The sequence below is a fragment of the Delphinus delphis genome, chromosome 2 (assembly GCF_949987515.2).
Source record: "Delphinus delphis chromosome 2, mDelDel1.2, whole genome shotgun sequence".
Taxonomy (NCBI): domain Eukaryota; kingdom Metazoa; phylum Chordata; class Mammalia; order Artiodactyla; family Delphinidae; genus Delphinus; species Delphinus delphis.
The window spans coordinates 13,746,099-13,768,064 of record NC_082684.1 but is presented as its reverse complement, the minus strand read 5'-3'; the positions used below and the strand labels follow the sequence as shown (position 1 = coordinate 13,768,064).

At 53.7% G+C, this 21,966-nt stretch overlaps 1 protein-coding gene across 6 annotated transcripts in view; it reads right to left on the bottom strand.

Moving 5' to 3' along the window:
- TTC7B (tetratricopeptide repeat domain 7B) overlaps nt 1–21,265 on the bottom strand; it is a 237,868-nt gene extending 216,603 nt beyond the window's left edge. For 2 of the 6 annotated variants that reach the window (XM_060004050.1, XM_060004048.1), the window contains exon 1: nt 20,980–21,265. In XM_060004050.1, the coding sequence (XP_059860033.1) occupies nt 20,980–21,100 (121 nt within the window). In that variant the 5' untranslated portion in view covers nt 21,101–21,265. The remainder of the gene's footprint in view (nt 1–20,979) is intronic. The other 4 variants (XM_060004047.1, XM_060004051.1, XM_060004045.1 and 1 more) reach the window with 4 other exon arrangements.
- Between the last annotated feature and the right edge of the window lie 701 nt (nt 21,266–21,966).

The following is a 21,966-nucleotide window of genomic DNA, read 5'->3' as shown; positions in this document are numbered from 1 at the left end:
ACCAAACATGACTCCAATCTTCTTAAAGCTTTATTGGGGACTTCCCTGGTGGTCCAGTGGCTAAGACTCCACGATCCCAATGCAGGGGGCCCAGGTTCAATCCCTAGTCACTAGAGAACTAGATCCTGTATGCCGCAACTAAGAGCCCACGTGCCACAACTAAAAGATCCCACATGTCGCAACTAAGACCCGGTGCAGCCAAATAAATAAATATTTTTTTAAAAAAAGCTTTATTGGACTCTTTAGGAAATGATTGTCACATGGTGAAGCAGTTATTTGGAGCTCAACAATTCCTTCGGATTCAGTTTCTTCCCTCCATGAATACTTACTAACACCTTATTTTGTAATAGTGCCCTGCCATCCAACAGAAATATATGCAAGCCACATGTTACTTTCAAATTTGTAGTAGCTACATTAAAAAAGAAACAAGAGACAGGTGAAGTTAATTTTACTAATATATTCTGTTTAACTCAATATATCCAAATATTATCAGTTTAACCAGTAATCAGTATTTTTTAAGTTATTGAGATATTTTACATTCTTTTTCATATTAATTTTTCTAAATCCATTGTGTACTTTACACTTAGAGCACATCTTGATTCAAACCTACCACAATTCAAGGGGTCAGTAGGTACGTGTGGCTAGTGGCTACTCTACTAAACAGGAATATGATCACTATTTATAAAAGTGTCTATTTAAATCTGTCTATATCCCTACAGAGACATCTAGAATGATTATCACTGGAGGAAACGACAGGCATTTCTGAAGGATAATATTTGGGATAATTTTTAAGCTCTCATCTTTAAAGTTTGAATTATTTATATTGAGCAGAATCATTTAATATTAGTTTTAGAAAAGATGAACTCTTCTATAAAAATTGGAAATAAACTTTTTTTAAAAAAAAAAAAATATATATATCAGGATATTAATAGTGGTTATTTCCGGGCTTCCCTGGTGACACGGGTTCGTGCCCCGGTCCGGGAGGATCCCACATGTCGCGGAGCGGCTGGGCCCGTGAGCCATGGCCGCTGAGCCTGCGCCTCCGAAGCCTGTGCTCCGCAATGGGAGAGGCCACAACAGTGAGAGGCCCGCGTACCGCAAAAAAAAAATAGTGGTTATTTCTGAGTGGTAAGACTATCAGTATACTTTGAATTTCTTTTCTGTATACTTTAAGCTTCCAAAAAATAAAATAAAGTAAAATGGGATTCAGAGTCCTAGATTTAAATCTCAGTTTGTTGCTCTGTGACTTTGGCCCTAGGATTTAACCTCAGCATTTTGGGGGGTAATTCTAAGAAAGGCTCTCTGGACACATGAGCTGAGGATTCCTCTCTCCCCATCATTCCACACTACTCCGCATTATTCTGAATTATTCCGCGTCATTCCCCGCCCCTCCAGCTCACCTCCCTGCTGCTGATCTCCTGCCCCTGCATCTGGAAATGGCTGCCCGGGGCAGCATCGCCAGGCCAGCGAGCAGAGAGGACAATAGATCAGGACCTCTGCTACCTGCTGCATCTCTCTAGCTGTGGGACCAGGGGCATACTGAAGCATCAATTCCCCCGTTTATAAAATGGGAGCAATACTGTGACCATAGCAAGACTGCAGAATAGAGCTAATGAGTTCTTAGTAGGGACTATGCTGTGACCTTGGAGTGTGACCACACCACTCAGCTGGGCCTTAAAGGTTGAGTAGGATCTGGACTGGCAAACAAGAGAGGGAAGGGTAAACTAGGCTGAGGGAACAGCACAGCATTGGAAAGGTGCAAAGGCAAGTTTCCTTTGCATTGAACAAAGCGGCTGGAGAACAGGGTGCGGTGAGTGAGAAGACCAGCTGGGGTCAGAACTCAGAGACTGGGGCTTCCCTGGTGGCGCAGTGGTTGAGAGTCCGCCTGCCGATGCAGGGGATACGGGTTCGTGCCCCGGTCCGGGAGGATCCCACATGCCGCGGAGTGGCTGGGCCCGTGAGCCATGGCCGCTGAGCCTGCGCTTCCGGAGTCTGTGCTCCGCAACGGGAAAGGCCACAACAGTGAGAGGCCCGCATATCGCAAAAAAAAAAAAAAAAGAACTCAGAGACTCACCGGTTCACCCTCCCCCACCCCCCTACCCAGCCCCATCACCACGGGGTGACGCCCAAATCCCTTAGCATGGAACACAGGTCCTGGCCAAGTTCTCCACAGGTGCCAGCCTGGTTCACTCCTCCAAGCCTTTGCAAGGCTCTGGGATGCTGAGAACACTGTTGGCCGTTACTGATCTCTAAGCGCTGTGGATCTCCTCCCCGACATGCCCCATCCCAAGCCACCCCCAGCTGTCCCAGCAACCTTGAGCACCCCAATCCCTTCTAGACTATAAGGAGAGGCTTAAAGGAAGAACCTGAGTGTCATTTTTTTTTTTTTTTTCAGTACGCGGGCCTCTCACTGTCGTGGCCTCTCCTGTTGCGCAGCACAGGCTCCGGACGCGCAGGCTCAGCGGCCGCGGCTCACAGGCCCAGCCGCTCCACGGCATGTGGGATCTTCCCGGACCGGGGCACGAACCGGTGTCCCCTGCACCAGCAGGCAGACTCTCAACCACTGCGCCACCAGGGAAGCCCCTGAGTGTCATTTATTTTTGAGTCCCGGGGCCGGGCACAACATCTGGCAAAGAGTGACAATAAACGGTGAATTAACTCAATGACAGGCAGAGGCATTTGGGCTGCACCTTCCAGGGTAGGCCTGTCCCTGCCTGTGGCAGAATCTGCCAGTCGCCCCCTAATATTCATTCTCCCCTTCTTCCTTTAGCATTAGAATGCCGAGGTTTCATCAGTGCGCATAGCTTCCCAGGGCCCCTGGGAGCTAGATGCTGCGTGTGACTCAGTTACAGCTGATGGGATACACGCAGCATCTGGGCCAGGGCCTGAGCGGGGATGAGCCTGTCATCCAGCCCCTCTTCATCCCACCCTACCAGCCAGGATGTGGCTGTGCTGATAGATACTGGCAGACTGTCCCGGACCACGAGGTGGAAGCCATCTACTGAGGATGGCGAGCAGCAAGACACAAGGACCCTTGTTCTCTAACACCCAGGAGCTGCCACAAGCCCTGGGCGCTGCTATGGTCAATTAGTACATGAGAGAGAAACACTAACTTTTACCTTGTTCTGCTTAAGTCACTGTTATTCTGACCTGTGTTACAGTGGCCAAAATCGTATCCTAACTAGATCTCCCAAACACAAAACAGGCTTTCAGTTGAGAAACACTGTCTGAGAAAACTTACCAATGCCCATCCCCAAGTTCACTGCTTTCTAAACAGAACTCTGCAGAACCCAACTGAGGGCTTTGGTAGAACCCCTAGACTCTTCACCTCTCCTCTTTCATTGCTTTTTACTTCCTAGGCTTGCAAAGATGTTTATGTAAACAAGGGGCTGCATAGTTGAAGAGGAGTGTACAAACCACTCCCTAGTGCTGTGTGGGATTCACGTCCCTTTGTGTTCACCGATCTCCTAACACTGGGGCAACACATCAGGGTCTTTTTCTTGTTGTTTGTTTTGTTGGTTTTTAAAAATTTATTTATTTTATTTATTTATTTTTGGCTGCATTGCGTCTTCGTTGCTGTGCCAGGGCTTTCTCTAGTTGTGGCGAGCGGGGGCTACTCTTTGTTGTGGTGCGTGGGCTTCTCATTGCGGTGGCTTCTCTTCTTGCAGGGCATGGGCTCTAGGCGTGCGGGCTTCAGTAGTTGTGGCACGCGGGCTCTAAAGCCCAGGCTCAGTAGTTGTGGCACACGGGCTTAGCTGCTCCGCGGCATGTGGGATCTTCCCGGACCAGGCCTCGAACCCATGTCCCCTGCTCTGGCAGGCGGATTCTTAACCACTGCACCACCAGGGAAGTCCACGCACCAGAGTCTTCATTCAAGACGTGAAGAGAGCCCAGTGCTCGCAGAGCAGCGGGGTGGGCCCTGGCAGAGGTTCAGCCTAGAGGAAGAGGCTCTCCTCAGAATTAGGAGACAGCGCCCCTTTTCTCATGGAGATTCTGGTCCTTCAAGACCATTTAACATGTTGCGGGCTCTAACAGAGATGCGTGTAGCTCTGGCTGGGAGGAGGAGAAGCAGGAGACAAAACCTTCAGCAAGAGTGTGACAGGTATATGCTTTCAAAGAGGAAAATGTGGGGAAGGGCATTCCAGGCAGAAGGAACAGAATATGCAAAGGCATGACACAGACCAGCTGCTTGGGGAAACTCCAAGAGCTGAACCATGAAGGGCGTGGAGAGGGAGAGGAGGTAGTCGGGGTAGTTTCCTGTCAGATAGGCAAGGATCAGCTCCTCAGTTCTAAAAGGAGGTGCACATTCTGAGTAAAGAGCTTACAATCTAATTTGAAATTTAGCATGGTGGCTACAAAATCATTTTTGAAATTTTTAAAATTTCCAGGCTCTAATTAATCTCCCAAGCAAATTATGTTTTCTTGGCCTCCCTTCAAAAAAGGTGACTTCCCTGCCACTCACTCTCCCAACAAGGAGGACAGAAATCTTAAAAATATCAAGCAGCTTGGGGCTTCCCGGGTGGCACGGCGGTTAAGAATCCACCTGCCAATGCAGGGGACACGGGTTCGAGCCCTGGTCCAGGAAGATCCCACGTGCTGTGAAGCAACTAAGCCCGTGCGCCACAACTACTGAGCCTGCGCTCTAGAGCCCGTGAGCTGCAACTACTGAGCCCAAGTGCCACAACTCCTGAAGACCGTGCACCTAGAGCCCGTGCTCCGCAACAAAGGGAAGCCACTGCAATGAGAAGCCCGTGCACCACAACCAAGAGTAGCCCCCGCTCGCCACAACTAGAGAAAGCCCGTGCGCAGCAACTAAGACCCAATGCAGCCAAAAATTAATTAATTATTTTAAAAGATCAAGCAGCTCATGCCAGAGGAATTATGCAGAAGCTGCAAGGCTAGTGATGGATGGGGCTCCACGGGCGCTGGCCAAGGACCGCACAGCTCCCCAAACAGAATCCACTATCGACAAAAGAAACAGACGTCCCCCACCCCGCTGTCATGGCCCAACCGTGTGTCCCGCTACATGCCAGGACCATGAGGCATAAGGAAATAAGGCACCTCGGGGCACACAAGGAAATGAATTCCCACTGTATTAAAGAATTAAATATAAAAGAGGATCCAAATGTTAAAAATATACTTTCACTTCCAGCCAAGACGGACCGAATTTACCCTCCCATCTAAAATAAACACAAAAACAAGACAGAATTTATGAAAAAAAAAAGAAAAGCAGTTTTCCAGACATTGGACATCAGGCAAGAGAGGAAAGTGACCCCAGAGAACTGGGTAGCAAACAAGGTGCACCCTATGATCGCCTTGAGAGCTTCCCAGTCGCAACACAGAATCCTGCTCCCGAAAGACTTAAATCTGAGTATCTCTTCCTCCACTTGCCTATTCACACACCCAAGCACAGGGGAGAGCATCAGGACTGCAAAGTGGGGCCGGGGTGTCCTTCCCAGGATGGGGAAGCCCAGTAGTACTATGTGAGAAACAGCTTTGGCCTCAGGCAGCCGTGGGCTTGAATCCCTGCTCCTCTGTTTCCTAGCTGTGTGGCACTGGACAAGTTACTTAACCTCTCTGAACCTTAGTTTCCTCACCTTTCGCTACTGTGAGGTGCTGGGATACTGTCCTGGAGATGGGATTCAAACCCAGATGGCTCCTGCCCCGTCTCCCCAGCAGGTCAGGCACAAACCATGTGGACGTCAGCTCCAAGAGAAGGAGCCCAGCTTCCTTCCCAACCCTGGCCAAGCCGGGACAGGCAGTTTCCAAGTCCCTCTCCTACTCCACCTGCTGGGATTCTCAGGTGACCAAAGTGAGGGGGGACTCAGGGGCCCAGGGGCTGGATTCAACTTTCCCACGGGTATTTTTGGGGGTTTGAGGTGGCAGAAACCAGCTTCCCAGTGACAAACAGAGAGGAAGCCTGAAGCCAGAGACCACTCCCCAGGGCCCTCACCAGGAAGAGTGTGGGGAATTAGCCCCCAGGCAGGGGACTCTGGTCCCGGGTTCATGTCCACAGACAGTCCCATGAGCCTCGCGGCCGGCTCGGCTCTGTGCCCAGGTGGCCCCGGAACCCCCCTTCCCCCAGGGAAGGAGGAACTGTGCCCTTTGCCACTTGAAGTGACTGCCCCTTCCTCACAGCCTTCTCCCTTGTGGGATAAACAGCTGACACCCAGAGGTGTGATCAGATGGGGAAGAAAAAACTTAGGTTTCTACTCTGTTCAGGGAGTACTTGATATCAGTATAAAAAATCTCAACTACTCAGTTTACATGTCAATAGAGAAGCATTAGGTCTATTCAAACCATTCCTGCTGGGGCTCCAATCCAAGAGGAAACAACAAACCCCTATTGAAGGAGGAACTGGTTTGTCCCCTTTGTTATCCAGCAAAGACAGTCAGGCTCTCCATTTCCCAGTCTCCATAGGAACTCTGAATTTCATCCCCTCGTCTCTCTGGCTTCTTGTAAATCACAGGTACCTTAATGTTTGCAGCACTTGGGACCCTCCTGCCTCCCAAAGAGTGTTGACAAGAAAACAGAGACCATCAGATAGCGTTGGGAGAAGTATAAATCGATAGGAATGTCTACAGAGGGCAACTCAGCAACACCTACAAAACAATGTACGTACCTGTACCATCCGACCCAGAAATTCCAGTTTTAGCAAATTCTCCCATAGATACATGCACTCTTGAGCTCAAAGACGTACGTATAGGGATGTTTAGTTTACTACATGCAGCCCTACTGGTCATGGCAAAGGATAGGAACTACGACAGGGGGCCTGTTAAACGAATGACGGTGTACCCCAGGCAATGGGACAGACTGTGTCCATTAAACAAAGGGGACAGATCTAAACACAGCTCCGTGGTAGCCTGGCTGCGCCTCCCTGAATCCACATGCTTCGTGGCCTTTCCCATTGACCCTGGGCTTGGCCACATGACTTGCTTCAACTGATATGACCCGAGCAAATCTGATGCACACAGAAGCTCAGAAAAGGGCTTATTCACTTCCACTTCCCTCTTGCTTCTCTGCAACCACCATGAGAACATGCTTGGCTGGCCTGGACCTAGGAGGCTGCAAGGTCACGTGCAACAGAGCTGAGCTGTCTCAGATGAGACCTAGCCAGGTAAGAGCGCCCCGCCAAGGGCAGCAGCATCCCTGAGCTGACCCACGGCTGGCCACCGAGGCAGGAGCAAGCTCTGAGAAGCCCAGAATCATGAAAAACAATAAAATGTGGTTGTTTTAGGCACTAAGTGTTCCGATGGTTTGTTACAGAGTAATAGATAACAACTCAAAGACAGATACAAAATAGGGAGTGCAGTATGTCACTCCTGTGTGTAAAAGCCAAAAACCAACAATATACTTTCTTATAAAGGTACAGGTACACAGAGTGTTTCTGAAAGGGCACCCAGGAATGGTCGCTTCAGTGGAAGGGCGCAGGAGGACACGGAGATGATGTAAGGAGGCAGCTACTTTCACTATATACTCCTTTGCATTATTAGGTCTTAATAACCATGTACATTCGTTACCTAGAAAGTATTAACTGGCTAATTTAAAAGGAAAAAAGATGGCCCGTGTTACAGTGTACTCTGAATCTAGAGCAGCTGGTCTGGGCACCCACAGAGGGCTTCCCACGACGTACTCCACCATCTCAGAACCATGTGAAGATGTTTTAAGTCTGCAGTTACTACTGAGAAAAGAGCACCCGCTCTCCCTGGGCCGCCAGCCTCTCACACACACTCTCCAGGCCCTCAGCATCCTTCCAAGGCCGTGTCTCACCAGAGGGTGCCTGGACATGCCGTGCCTGCCTCCCTTCTCCTGCCAAAGTTCGAGGCATCGTCTGAGATGCATTTCAGGGTCCACCGGGAGAAGCTTCCTCCGCTCCCTCCGTCTGAGCTAACCATGTACCTCCCAGGGCTCTGCACGTGCAGGCACCGGCCAGCCCGCGCCAGGACGTGCGGCAGCGAATGAGACAGGAGAGGCCTCTGCCCCCAGGGAGCTTACGTTTCGGGACAGAGGAGACAGAGACAAACCGGAGAAAGGCCAGACAGTGGTAAGAGATGTGCAGAGAGCTAAAGCAGGGTGGCGTGACAGCGAGCAAGTGTATGGCTACTCGAAACTGGGTGGTCAGACCAGAGCAAGAGTCTCCACGGAGAGGCGTCTGACACTTGAATGATGATGGCTGAGGGAACAGCATCCTCTGAGCTCACGTAAGGGCCCTAGGTGGGGACACAGCTGGTGTGTTCCAGCAACAGCAAGAAGGCCAGCGTAGCTGGAAAAGAGGGAACAGGTCAAGATGGGGATAGACAGAGAGGCGATCATGAACTTTCTCATAGACTGCAGTGAGGAGTCTGGCATTCACTCTAAGTGCAATCGCAAGTCTTTGGTTGGGGGTTGCGGGTAAATGGGGGTGTGCAATGATCTGATGTAGGCTTTGGAAAGATCCCTCTGTCTGCTGTGTGGAGAATGAACTTGGGGTTGGAGCATGGCAGAGGCAAAGGCAGAGCCAGTTAGGTTGCTGTAGTAGTCGGGCGAGAGGTGACAGACACTTGGACAAGAGGGTAAGTGGTGAGAAATAGCACAGAGAGGGAGAAATCGTTTGACTGAGACATAGTTTGGAGAGAACATAAACCAGACTAACTAATGGAATGGACTGGAGGTATGGCAGACAGAATAGTAGCCACCCCTCGCCCCATCAAGACGTCTATGTCCTAACTTCTGGAACCTGTGGATATGCCACCTTGTCTGGCAGAAGGGACTTCGCAGACGTGATTAAGTTAAGGATGTTGAAATGGGAGGATTCTCCTGGATTATCTGGGTGGGCACATTGGGTCCCTAGAAGAGAGAGGCAGGAGGGTCAGAGTCAGAGAAGAAGGCGTGATGATGGAAGCAGAGTGAGAGAGACTGGAGGACACTGAACCACCGGCTTTAAAGATGGAGGTGGGGCCGCAAGCCAAGGAGTGCAGGCAGCCTGTAGAGGCTGGACAAGGCAAGGACACAGTCTCCTCCCTACAGCCTCCGGAAGGAATGCAGTTCCGTCGACACTTGATTTTAGCCCAATGAGACCCATTTCCTATTTCTGACCTCCAGAACCGAAAGAAAACAAATCTGTATTGATTTAAGCCAGTAAATTTGCAGTAATTTGCTATAGCAGCAGCAGGAAACTAATGCACAAGGGTTGAGGAGAGGAGAGGATTAAAGGTAAATTCTAGATTTTAGATTGCACAGTGGAGCGGACAGCGGTACCACTTTGCCATGTACTGAGGTGAGGAAGAAAATACCCAAGAGTTCTGTGTTAACCAAGTTAAATGACACTTGATATCCAAGTAGAGAAATCATGTCAGTGGGCGAGGGTCCACATCAAAGCTGCGGGAGACTGAGTGAGAAGGACCAGGAAAGAGAGACTGAGGTTAGAAGTTTCCAGAAAGAGGAAGTGGTCAAGTGGGTTCAAAGCAGCTGGAATATCCAGGAAGATAAGAGCATAAATATAATCATTACGTTTGGCAACATGGAGGCAACATTGGGGTGGAGGGGGGCGGGAGACCTTAACATGAGAAGTCTCGGGGAAGCCCAGGGGATACAAGCCCAGCCAGGGTGAGCAGAGGAGATGACGATTCTCCAAAGAGCCTTTGCCAAAAGGGAACAGAGAGATGAGGCAGTAATTAGACAGCGATGCAGGGCTAAGGATGGTTCTAATAGGAAGTCTAGGGCATGTGTGCATCCTACAGGGCATGGTCCAGGAGAGCCAGACAGAGAGACAGAGAACTGATCCAGGGAGGCAGAGAGTGGACTGCAGAGGCCAATCTGGGAAGGCGAGGACGGAAGGGATTCAGGGCTGCAGGCCTTTGGAAGGAACTGAGGCCCCCAAGCAGGCCAGGAGGAAAGCGGGTCAACTCGGGGGGAGGAAACGAGCTGGTCTCCTGATTGTTTCTATTTCCTCAACAAAGAATGAGGCAAGGTCATGAGCGAGGGGTGACAGCAAGGCATTCAGAGGACGTACAGGGTCTAAGAAGAGAAAAGAACGCGTGCGACAGACATTTTGGAAAGGGGGAACGCAGACCTACTGGAGGAGGGGCAGTGCCTTGGTGAGGTCACTGTTCACCAGGGGCACGTGGTCAGCAAGGTGAGGGCGTTCCTCAGCCAGACCCACGGGTAGGTAGAGCTGGGCCGAACCAGGGTAGGGACACTGTCACGGTGGAGGATGGGGAAGAGAAGGGCACACACCTTGACTAGAAAACATGGATTACATGCCCTACCCCTGTTTCAAATCTAAGTCGGGTCAGGTCACCCCTCCCCTCAAACCCTACAATGGCTCCCCCCTCACCCAAAGTGAAAGCCAAGATCCTTGTAACTTACCACCTTAGCTCTGCCCTCCCTCCTATCGCTCTCACATTCACACTCCACCGCCAGTGCTCAGCACACAGCAGGCGTCCCATACACATTTCTGGAACGAGTCAATCAATAAGCATGTCTCCCCTCCACAGACACGGCCCAACCAAGTACCTTAGTCTCTGGAGACACAGCTCCCTCCGCCGGGGTACCTGGTACACAGTCGGGGCACGACGCTCACCAAGACCAGACCTCCCCGTGTCTACCTCAGGCCCCACTGCTCCCCTTCCACTAGCTTTGTTTAAATTGTGACCCAGCTCGGAGGGCCCGGCTACTGTGCAACTCTTACTGACAGGCAAAGATGGCATGAGGCAAAGGGTAAGGAGCTCAGAAGAAGCTGGCAGAAACGACATTCTGGGATGGCCAGGGTCCAGGCCTCATGCCAATGCCTGCTCATATCCACACACAACGCAGAAGCTGAGGGACAGGACGGGAGAGGAACATGCGGGAACAGAAGACTACGCTTCCTCCGCGCTGCCAGAGTAGACGAGTATGCTGGACACACACACACGCACACGCACACGCACGCACACGCACACACTTCCCCTAGAGAAACCTCGTCTAAGAAGAGACGAGGTAACTTGAAAGTCATGAGCTTGGAGTTGGCCTGACCTGTCCCCAGAGCTCCGCAGGGCAGGAAGTGAGTCTAGAGGGCAGGGGGGCTGTTATCAGGCCAGCCCAGAAGGCTTGGAAATGGCTCTCTCAGGAAGCCAGCCCCACACAGGCTCGTTAAACGTACACCCACACGGACTCAGCAAGTTCCTCCTGAAGACCCAAAGCCCCAGTCCAGTCCTTGCCTCCAAGGGGTAGGGTCTGTAGGGAGGCGGGTACCACCAAGCCCTGTGCAGTGGTGTGCAAAGAGCAGCAGGGACACTCAGGAGGGTGTGAGAAGCAAGTGAGGTTTGAGGGGCCTGAGGAATTTCTCCAAGTGAGACTCCAGGCAGAAGGGTGACTGGACACCACCGGCGTGTGTGCTGGGGCAGGGCGGGGAGGCTGCCACAGGGTGTGCGGCGGCTACAACGGGCCAGGGAGACCCACTTTCCCAGGCCTCCAGGCCCAAGACTCAGTGTGGAGCTGACTGCCTTGGCCTGGTGCCTGGTGGACCAGGGAAGGGAGGGTGGCATTGACTGTAGGTCCCTGGGCTGGGCACCACCCACCCCTCAGGGGTATCATCTCACCAAGTGGACACCCCTCCAAGGCTGGCTAACTTGAGAGAACGCTGCTTCAGAACCTACAAGAGCCAGAGGGGGCAGTTCCTCAATGGAGCCCGGCCCTGCTGCAACGGGGCTGAGCCAGCCTGATCGTGAGGAGGAAAGAGGGATAAGGGGGCAGCGAGGGGACCGGAACCCCTCCCTGGGATGGGCCTCCCAGCAAGTGTCCACCCTGCAGTTGCCCAAGAAACAGGGAGAGAAGGCCACAGGCAGCCAGCCCGAACAGCGATCCATCAGCCCCAGGCGGGCCCAGGCCAGTCTCGCTAGGACGACACCAAGAGACTCAGATGTGCAACCACGCGCGGGTGGACACTCCCTCCCCAGGGGCCGCCACAGCCCAGTCCCTCCACCACCCCCAGCCCCGAGCCCAGTCTGCCAAGTCTCCATGTACTGGACTCGGCGATCTTCGTGTTCCGGGCCCTCAGGACAGGGCTGGCACCCAGGAGGTGTTCAGCAGGTGTCTGATGAGTAAATGAATCCAAGTTAACTCCTCCAGAGCACAGGCCAAGGTGTTCGTTGAAGAATTAGTTGAGCACCTACTGTGTGCCAGCCATGTGATGGGTGCTTGGGATAGAGCAATGAACAAGAGAACAAAAGGCCGTGCCCTCCTGGGGTGGCCGGCCCCGTGGTCTCATTCATCTTCGTGTCCCCATTACCCATGGCAGCGCCCCTACGTCCTACCCCAGGCTTACTGGGTGCTGAATGGGTGGCTGGAAGAGAAGGCCTGAGGCATCTGTCAGACCTGGGCTGAAGCGCTTACTAGTTCTGTGACCCAGCAAACACGGGTTGTTGTCAGCTTCTCAGCACAACAAGAACCCCACCGCCACTAAGCATCTTTGCTATCATTGCTATTAGTGTTGTCCTGCCCACTTCGTCCACACCCTGTAAAGGACTGAGTATCTGGAACTTTCTACCCTCCTTCCACACACAATACTCCTGATGCAGTGAGGCTGCTTGAGATAATGCTTGTGCTAGAAACTGCATTATCTTATTTGTTCCTCAAAGTAACCTTTGAGATAAAGATTGAGGCTCAGAGAAGCTAAGTAATTCACCTAAGGCCGGAGGAGCAGTAAGTGTCGGACCCAGGATTTGAACCCGGATCTAACAGGGCAAAATCCACCGCTTTCTCCTGTACTAGGTTCCTTTCCTCTTTGCTAAAATAACTCCATCCGCCTAAGAGGGTGAACTACTGTCCCACTGCCTAGGACTGAGGGGGCTCTGGGACACAGGACTCTCGGTGCTAAGACCAGGAGAGGCCGCCTAAAGCCACGCTCTGCCAGGCCTCACCCACCACCCTCAGCCCCAGTAACCCAGCTGCACCCTGTAGCCTTCAGTGATGCTGTCACTGTTCTCCTCAGGCCGCAGGTGACACTGTCCCACCACTTGGACAATCACGTCTCAGTGTGGTCCGGGAACTCCCTGCGCCACAATCCCCCGGGTGCTGGTTAACAACCCTGTTCCCTGAACCCGACGCCACCAAGACTTCCCGAAGCAGAAGCTCGGACCCAGCCTGCGACTCCGAGTTACTAAGCAGCCCCAGGTGAGTCAGCTGCCCAGAGGCTGAGGGACTGCCCTGAGTGGGAAGCTTCCTGTGGCTGGTGACCGGCTCGCTCTACGTCTTCTGGTGCAGCGTCCCCCGCCCCGCTCCACAGGAGGTGCTCCTTAAATGCTAAGAATGGTGGCTGAGGGCAGGGGCTTTCAGACGTGCCTGATGACACAAATCACCGGAGGCTGAATTTTGAAATACAGATTTCCAGTCCGCATCTTGGACCGAGAATCGCCACCCTAGAGGAGAGGTCTGGCAATCCATGATGTCTGAGCTCCCTTAATTCAGTGCAGCTCAGAGCGTGTCCATGGACCTGCATAACTGGCAAAACCTGGGAGCTTATAAAGAGTGCAGAAGCCTAGGCCCCAACCCAAACGGGCTGCATCAGAATCACCAGGTGTGGGGCCCTAAGAACTGGGTTCTAATAAGCCAGCTCGGTGATTCTTTGATCTGAAAAGTTCAGAAAAACATTAGTGTAGAATAATGGAACTAGAGTCGTAGTTGGGCTAGAGTCCTACTCTATGAACATCTCCAAGCCTCGGTCTACTCGTGCCCTGAATGGGAATCACAGCCCCGACCCCACTCCCCACGTGGCTGTTGGGATGATTAACCGGGATCCACGTGCAAGTTCACGCGCAGAATCCAGCACACAGCTGAAGCTCAAGAAACGCTTGTTCATCCTCCCTCCGTACTGGCACTGTTTTAACACCCATGAAGTCGGGAAAACTAAGGTTTCAGTGGTTCAAGTGATGTGCACAAGGTCACTCAGAGGGAAAATACCTGGGGATTCTGACTCCGTGTCTGGCAGGCCCGTGAAAGGACCAAAAAGCATCTGTTCTGCCTGGTGCTGGCACCTCCACCACGCGCTGTGCTCGATGAACAGGGACAGACAAGCCTGGAGGGTAGCAGGGGCTGAGGCCACAACACCAGGTTTCCTGTGGCTGCGGCTGCCCTTTCTAGTTTACGCGGCTCTCATCCCACCCGCATGCCAAACTCTGCTCAGTCTCATCTTGGTGGCTGACGGGGAAGGTTTTGAGGCGTCTCAGAAGACCTCTTCCTATTTGTAGCAACATGGATGGACTTGGAGGGCATTACGCTAAGTGAAATAAGTCAGACAGAGAAAGACAAATACTGCATGATATCATTTATATGTGGAATCTAAACAATACACCAGGGGGCTTCCCTGATGGCACAGTGGTTAAGAATCCACCTGCCAGTGCAGAGGACACGGGTTCGAGCCCTGGTCCGGGAAGACCCCACATGCCACGGAGCAACTAAGCCCATGTGCCACAACTACTGAGCCTGTGCTCTAGAGCCCGTGAGCTGCAACTACTGAAGCCCGTGCGCCTCCAGGAGCCTCCCCTGGTGAAAGTCTGCGGGCCACTTCGACACAGCACACCCAGTGTGGGCTAGGAGGCTGGTGGCCCACTAAAGCAGGAGCACACCCTCTGCCCTTCAGAAGGGCCACCACAGTGGGAAGACCAGGCACATGCCCAGCAGACTGTGTGGGGAGGGGAAGCGGCCCTGAGCGGGGAGGTGGGAGACGCTAGCACCCACCACGAGACAACCCATGCTATCTCTGATACGGGCTTACTCTGTGCAGGCCCCAGGCTAAAAGCACTTTCAGGTGCTCTTTGGCTTGTTTGTTTTGTTCTGTTGTCATGTGGTCCTTCCAGCCACCTTACCAGTTTAGCACTGTCATTACAGGTTCACGATCCCTTGTCCATAATTTCCAAAATCCAGACCTCTCTACAAACCAAAAGCTGGGTTTTGTTGGTAACTTACTGGGCAGGTAAACTGAACCAATGTAAGGTTATGTGGAGTCTATTTATCCCTTTTGCAATGACTGTTGATATGTTTTGATGCAGAAATACTGCTTGTTTTCTCATGAAGCACTGCCACTAACCCCACGGGGAGTGTCACATAATGTCCAGTATACACACTGCACTCTGAAAAATTCTGCATCCTGAAACACATCTGGCCCCAAGGGTTTCAGAAAAGGAATTTTGGACGTGTGTCCCCACTTTACACATGGGGTTTCACAAGGCAGAGCAACACTCTGACCCAGGGTCCAGACCTCTGACCCACTCTGCTCACCTCTGCCATCGCCGGCTGGTGGCTTTAAGGAAGACACCTCTCTCTCTGGGCCTGTTTTCTCATCTATAAGATGGGGAGGTTGGACTAGATCAGTGGGTTTCAAATGTGTTTTTTTAAGCACATTAGCCCTTCCTTCAAAGGAAACTTTAAGGGAAAATGTACCTGCTCCAGTGAGTGAGGCCTGCCCACCTGGTCACCAGGGTGCTTTCTCGACAGGACAGTGTGAAAACTGTTATCCAGTGTGATCGCTCAGGGCCCATCTGGTTCTAACTCTCTGTGGTTGTCTTCTCAGAGGCCAACAGCCTTTTCTGTGAGGGAAGGACAGCTAGGAGGAACCTGAACCAGACCTTGACAGATGGCTAGGCTTCTGACCTGCAGAGAGGGCTCTGGAGCCCAACAGCTTGCGCACAGGTGAGAGATGAAAAGCAAGGGGAGCGAGAAGGTCCAGGAGGCCAAACCAGCCAACGGAGGGGCCCCGCGCACCAAGGGGATGGAGGTCAGGCTGGAAAGGCTGGCTGGCCAAGCGGATGGATGTCGGGTATCCTCCTTCCTCTCCACTCGGAGCCTGAAATTCCTGTGCCCTGGAGGTGGGGGGGGGGGCGGGGGGGGCGTGCAGGAGGAGCTGAGCAGCCCCAGTCCCACTGTGTGGAGCCACAAGGTCACAGTGTTTTTGCCCTGACCACAGCGACCACGTGAGCCCCAATGCCCAGCTCAGAGCCACCCATGTGCGTTGTGGAAGAATAAGTGAATCTTCTGGATCCAAAAATCAGGACGTGTGGTCTGCCACAAAGGCATGTCCTTCAGAGGACAGCAGGACGCTGGCCTGGGAAAGCCAGGAGGGAGAGGCTCCTAAGTTTCCTTCCCCTGTGTCTGGGGGCTTCCCGAGAGTCTGCCGTACCCCAGGAGTGTCCAAAGAAGCCATTCCTACACGTCAGGGCCACCTTCTCACCCCGCTGCAGGCTCTCAGATACACCTCAGCCTTGTTTCCTAAGAAGCCCCTCGGGCGGGCAGAGGGGGCCCCCAGCCACCATTACCTCTCTGCCTCTCTGGGAAACCTCCAGGGGCCTGAGCGAGCCCGGCCCTCCTCCGAAAGGGGAAGCCACAATGCCACCCGTGCCCTCCTTCAAACCACAGGAATATCAGCTATTGGCAACGGCGAGAACCTCACTCTCACTCAAAGGTCTAAGTACATTTTATAACCAAACTGTTCCCCCTAAATATTCTTTGTTTCAGGCACCACTTCCCTACCTACCCCTCACCAAGAGGTAAGTAAAGTAACCCCAAATCACACCTAACCAGAGGGGCGATGGTCCCTTCACGAGACACTATGATCAGGGCCTAATTGCTCTAAGTGAGCTCAGTGACTGAGCCCGTCTGAGAAGCTGAGCAGCCTGGGGAAGTGGGGAGAGGCCGACACTGCCTCAGAGCGAGCGGCTGTCTTTCGGGGCGGGTGCAGGCTCCAAAAGGCCTGTTCTGTTACTGAAATATGCGGAAGTCTTGACCAGGCCCAGCTCACGTGTGTCATCCCGAGGTCTCCCACACTTCTTCCCAACCAGGTGATAGCCAGGACCTGGCCTGCTTTGCCCAGGGTCGTGCTGGGTCAGCAGGAAGGAGTGAACACCAGTATTTTGCGTATACCAAGTTTAACATATACCAACTCATTTCATCCTCACAGCCATCCTGATGGGTTAGGTATTATTAACCCTATATTACTGATGAGGAAACGCAGGCTCAGAGATGTTAAGAAACTGGCTCAAGGTCACCCAGCCAGCCAGAGTCCGAATTGAAGCCCAGGGGCCAGATCACTGCACTTTCTCACACAGCAGTGAACCTAACCACCAGGAGGCTAGAGGGTGACCTTCTGGGGAGAGAAGCCAGCTGGGACTGCCCTCCCACGGCCAGGGCTGACCTGTGAGCCGACAAGAAGCCGATGTGCGGTTCTCCATGTTTACCCCTGACCTCTCGGGCGGCCACGCCATCTCCAGGCCAGGGCCCCTCCCACTTCCCTGTGCCCACCAATCCCCTGCAGGTCTGGGGTGGGGCCCGAGAGTGTGCGCTCCTCACGTGCTCCCAGACGATGCCCATGCTGCTGGACCCCTGACCACACTTGAGGTAGCAAGAGCCTGGGCTTGAGTGGACTCTCCCATCCCCCTTAGCTTGTATGTATTCCCATCCCCGCTCTCTTGCTGGAACTCATCAGGGCCTGGCATTTAGCTGCCACACATTTCGGTTCCTTGAGATGGAGTGATTAAAAACAGTGACTGCAGTGGGGTGTGAGGCAGAAAAGGAACTTCTGGGCTCTGTTTCCAGCTTGGCATTGGCCCTTTTCTTCCTTATACACCTCTTGGCAAAACTAGCTAAACCAATTTATCTCAAAGGAGTCAGGCTGGAGCAGCAGGCTCTGAAAGTGTCCGCTATTTACCGGCCTCCATGGGGAGGGGCTGCCATGCCCAAGCACAGACGCTGACGTGCTGAGCGGAGAGGCTCGCTGCAGGTGGGAGCGCAAGAACCAGTGACTCCTCTGCTCAGAACCTTCCCGGGGCTCCCACATCACTCAGAGAAAACCCAAAGCCTTAACCATTACCCATGAGGCCCCATGCCATCTGGCCCTGCCACCCCTCTGCCCTCACCAGGCTTCTGCCCTGGAAGTCCCCTCCCTGGAACACACTCCACCAACTTAGCTCTTATCTCAGATGCTGCCTTCCCATCAGAGGCCTTCCCCGACCACCCATTTAAACAAGCCCCACCCCCACCCCACCCCAAAGCACTTTTCCTTCTTCCCCTCTTTATTCTTCTCATACCACTTACCACCATCTGACATCCTGTACATTTTACTTCATGATTTTATCTATCTGTCTCCCTGCCCCTTCCCTACTAGAATGTGGGTGTCATAAGGGCAGGGATGTTTGTCTGATGTGATCACTGGTAGATCCCCTGTGCCTAAAACAGTGACTAGCACATTGGCAAGTACTCAGTTTTTGTGGAATGAATGAATAAGTGAATGAATGAAGGGCCTGCCTACTAAGGCGTCAGGCTCTGTGGCTAGCCCTGGGAGTCTTTAGACTCCTTTGAATCTCATAACAACCCCTACACGGTAAGTCTTTTAATCCTTATTCTAGGATGAAACTACTGAGGCCCCGAGTGGTTAAGTAATTTGACCAAGGTCACAGCGTTAGGAAGTGGCAGGTCCAGGACTCAGGCACTGGTCTGGCTGGTTCCAAAGACTGTGCCCTTTTCTGCCTGTGGTTGCCTTCAAGGTAACTGTCTTAGTATGATAAACATGACATTAACTCGCTGTCCTTATTCTAAACAGCAAATGTTTTAGCTTAGGGATTTTGCCAAATCTGCCCAAAACTTGAGGTCTAGCGCACCCAGGTGGGTCTGGTGCCCCCAAAGCCAGGAGGACGTCCCACTGCCAGTCAGGGGAGCCCCCATCAGCCAAAGAAAGGGAAAGACCCTCCTACAAGCACTTCTCTGAACCCCAAAGGAAAGCCACAATAATTCTGTTTTGTTTCATCCTTTTTCTTTTTTTTTTTTTATCTTCCTGAGCAATCTCTTTGACCTTTTCTAGTCTGTGTGACCTTTGGCCATCAACGGCTGCTGTTTGCCATGTGGGTTCTGGGGCAAAAGTCTCTCTCTCATGAGTTTCCCCAAACCAAACTTGCACATAGACCCATGGACCACTGTGCCCCGTACAACCTGCTCCCCCCGCAAGCCCCATTAATGACTGTGGCTTAGATTCTAGGGACCAAGCCTTGGAAAGGGAGCCAAGCCTAGAGGGGCCGTGAAGGTAAGATCGGCTCATGCCACTGAAAGCCCATCTACCCTCTCATTCCAGAGACCACCATAGTTTGAGTTACCCCACCTCTCCTACCCATCATTCTCAGTCACATCTTGTCTGTTTTCTTCAAATCACTTCTCACTATCTGAAGCTACCTTGTTTACTATGTCCATATTTGCTTACCATCTGTCTCCTCAGAGGAGGTAAGCACATGACGGTAGAAGCTTGGTCAGTGCTATTCACCACTGTTGATGCCCGACACGTGTGGGCATGCAAATACTGGTTGAATGAGTAAATAAAGCAGGAAACAAGTGGGTTCTGAAGGGAAAAACCAGGGGGCTCACAAATGAACTTATTTAATCCTAAGATCAATGAAGGTATTATATGCCCTGAAGGTATAATACGCCCTGAAGGTATTATATGCCCACACAGCCGGGAAGTGGCAAAGTAGACCCAGGATTGTCGAGCTCTGAAGAAACAAGAAAACTTTGCAGGTACGGGGAAGAGAAGCAAGAGGCCAAGCTCGTGACCCTTACAGCAAGGTCAGGCTGCCACTGGGGCCCAGGGGACTGAACACCTTTTCCTCAAATGCTCGCGTAACTGAGAAGAGTCAACACGTTCCACATGCTGAGCCCAGGTAGGTCTGTGCTTCCTCCATGCCCCTGCTATGATCATGGCACCTGCATCTGCCCAGGAAATACCGGCCCAAAGCAAGGTACCACAGTTGAGAGTGCACAAAACCAAGTTCTTATTTTGAGGCTCTGATACTATAAAAGGCACAAATATAAACCATTCCTGAAGAGGACACACGACATCCCTCTCCATTTCTGGGTAGTTTGAGGCGAGAAGGTTGAAAACAGTGTGGTGGTCCTTTCTCAGAACAGTGTCATTTATTCATTCTTTCATTCATTCATTTGTTCAGCCAACATGTGCTCACCCAGCCTCAGGAAGCCTGAGATGAAATGTGACAAAACCTCTGCCCTCTCGCCAGTGCATTGGTGCCTGCGGTTTTGGCGGGCACTAAAAGACAAGCAAATATTAAGGATACTTGCTTCCAAAACAAATAAGGACACGTGGAGCTATGCTCTGAAATGGCATTTTGGATGCAATTTTGATTCCACTGGGTATGAGAACCAGTTGAGTCAACCGGGTCACAGACTAACTCCAGGCACCAGGTTCCTACTCCTTGGATCTCTCTGACCCCCTCTTCCTCTAGGCCCCAAGCCCCTCACACACCCAACTCCATTTCCCAACATTCTTCAACCACATTGCCACCTCGCTCCACAATATTCTCCCTCCTGACTCCCCTGACTCTATTTCCCCCATATTCCCAAACCCGACCTCCCTAGATCCACAGCTTCGACATCCTACCCTCTGGATCCCGGGACACATCTCAACCTGATTTCCACCACCACCCCACACACACCCCAAGCCTGGGCTTCCACCTGGAGCCCCTTGAACGCCATCTGTTTACAGAGCATATTTCCCAGGTGTCTCTGCTCACCACCCCCATTCGCAGGACCCCCGTAAATACATCATGACTCCGAGTACACCACACACACACCCTGGATCCCCATACATCCACACCCGAGTCTTGAGGACGCACCCTCCCCCCATCACCTCCAACTTCTCAGAGCCCCTAGGCCGGCCCCTGACCCCCTGGGACCCCAGTACAGCAGCCAACTCCGAGACACCCACCCCCTGACTCCGCAGAAGCCCGCCCTGCACGCCGGAACTCTGGGACGCCCGGCACAAGCCCTCGGCCGCCGGAGGCCCCCACCGCGCCGCTCCGCGGACCCCGGGTTCCCGAGGCCCTGGCCCCGCCGCGCACATCTCCGGGCGCAGCGCCCTTGTGACCCGGCCGCGCCCCTGCCCGCGCCCCGCCGCGCCTCGGGGACCCGGCCCGGTGATCGGCGGAGGCCGCGGCGCCTCCAGCAGCCCAGGCCGGAGCGCCCGGCGCGTACCGTTGGCGATGAGCTTGGCCGACAGCTGCTTGACGAGCTCGGGGATCCGCTCCCACTGGCACTCGGAGCGGCAGCGCTCGATCTCCGTCTCCAGCCGCGAGCCCGCCTTCTTGGTCGCCATCGCGGCCTGGCCGGGCCCGGCCAGCGCCCCCGCAGGCCCCGCAGGCCCCGCCGCCGCCGCCGCCGCCGCCGCCGCCCGGGCGCCCCCGTCTCCGCCTCCCGCTGCCGCCGCGGGCTCGGGCTCCGGCTCCCGGCTCCGCGGCGTAACGGGAGCGCCGGCTGGGGAAGGGGCGGGGAGGCGGGCGGCGGCGGCTGGCGCGGCGGGGCCCCGGGCGCCGCGAGGAGCGGCCCCTACCGGCCAGGGCCGGAGCCGCAGCGCGGGCCCGGGTCGGGGCCGGGGCCGGGGCCGCGGGGACCGGGGTCCGGGGGGAGGGGGAGGCGCGAGGAGGGGCGAGGTGCGGCGGAGGCCGGGTCGGGGAAGGAGGCCCGGGAACGGGACCTGGAGGGGGGCTGGGGCTGGGGTCCAGATTCGAGGGGGAAGGCGTGGAAGAGAGAGGTGAGGAAAAGCAAGGGCTGTGGTGGTAGGGGTCTGGCAGAATGGGGGCGTGGAGGAGGGAGACCCGGGAGGAAGGGAGGGAGGGAGGGAGAGACTGGGAGCCCCACAGACCCTCAGGAATAGGGCCTAGAAAGGGCAGTGACCCTGGGGACGGTCACGGGCCAGGCCGGACTCGTGGGCCTGGGGTATGAGGTGGGTGTGACGGGGAGGCCTGCCTGAGCTTGCCCTGCCATCTCAGGTTTCTGGGAGATCCCTCTGGGCCTGGCTTGGCCTGTGCCCCTTAGCAGGCCCCCTCTGCCCCAGGCAGCCTTCGCCCCACCCAGTTCGAGGTGGGTGGAGACTCATCCCTCAGGCAGGCTCAGCACCTGCCCAGGGCTCCATCAATGTCTGTTGAGGCGAGTTGGATTGAACCGGGCAAGGACTGCCAGCTC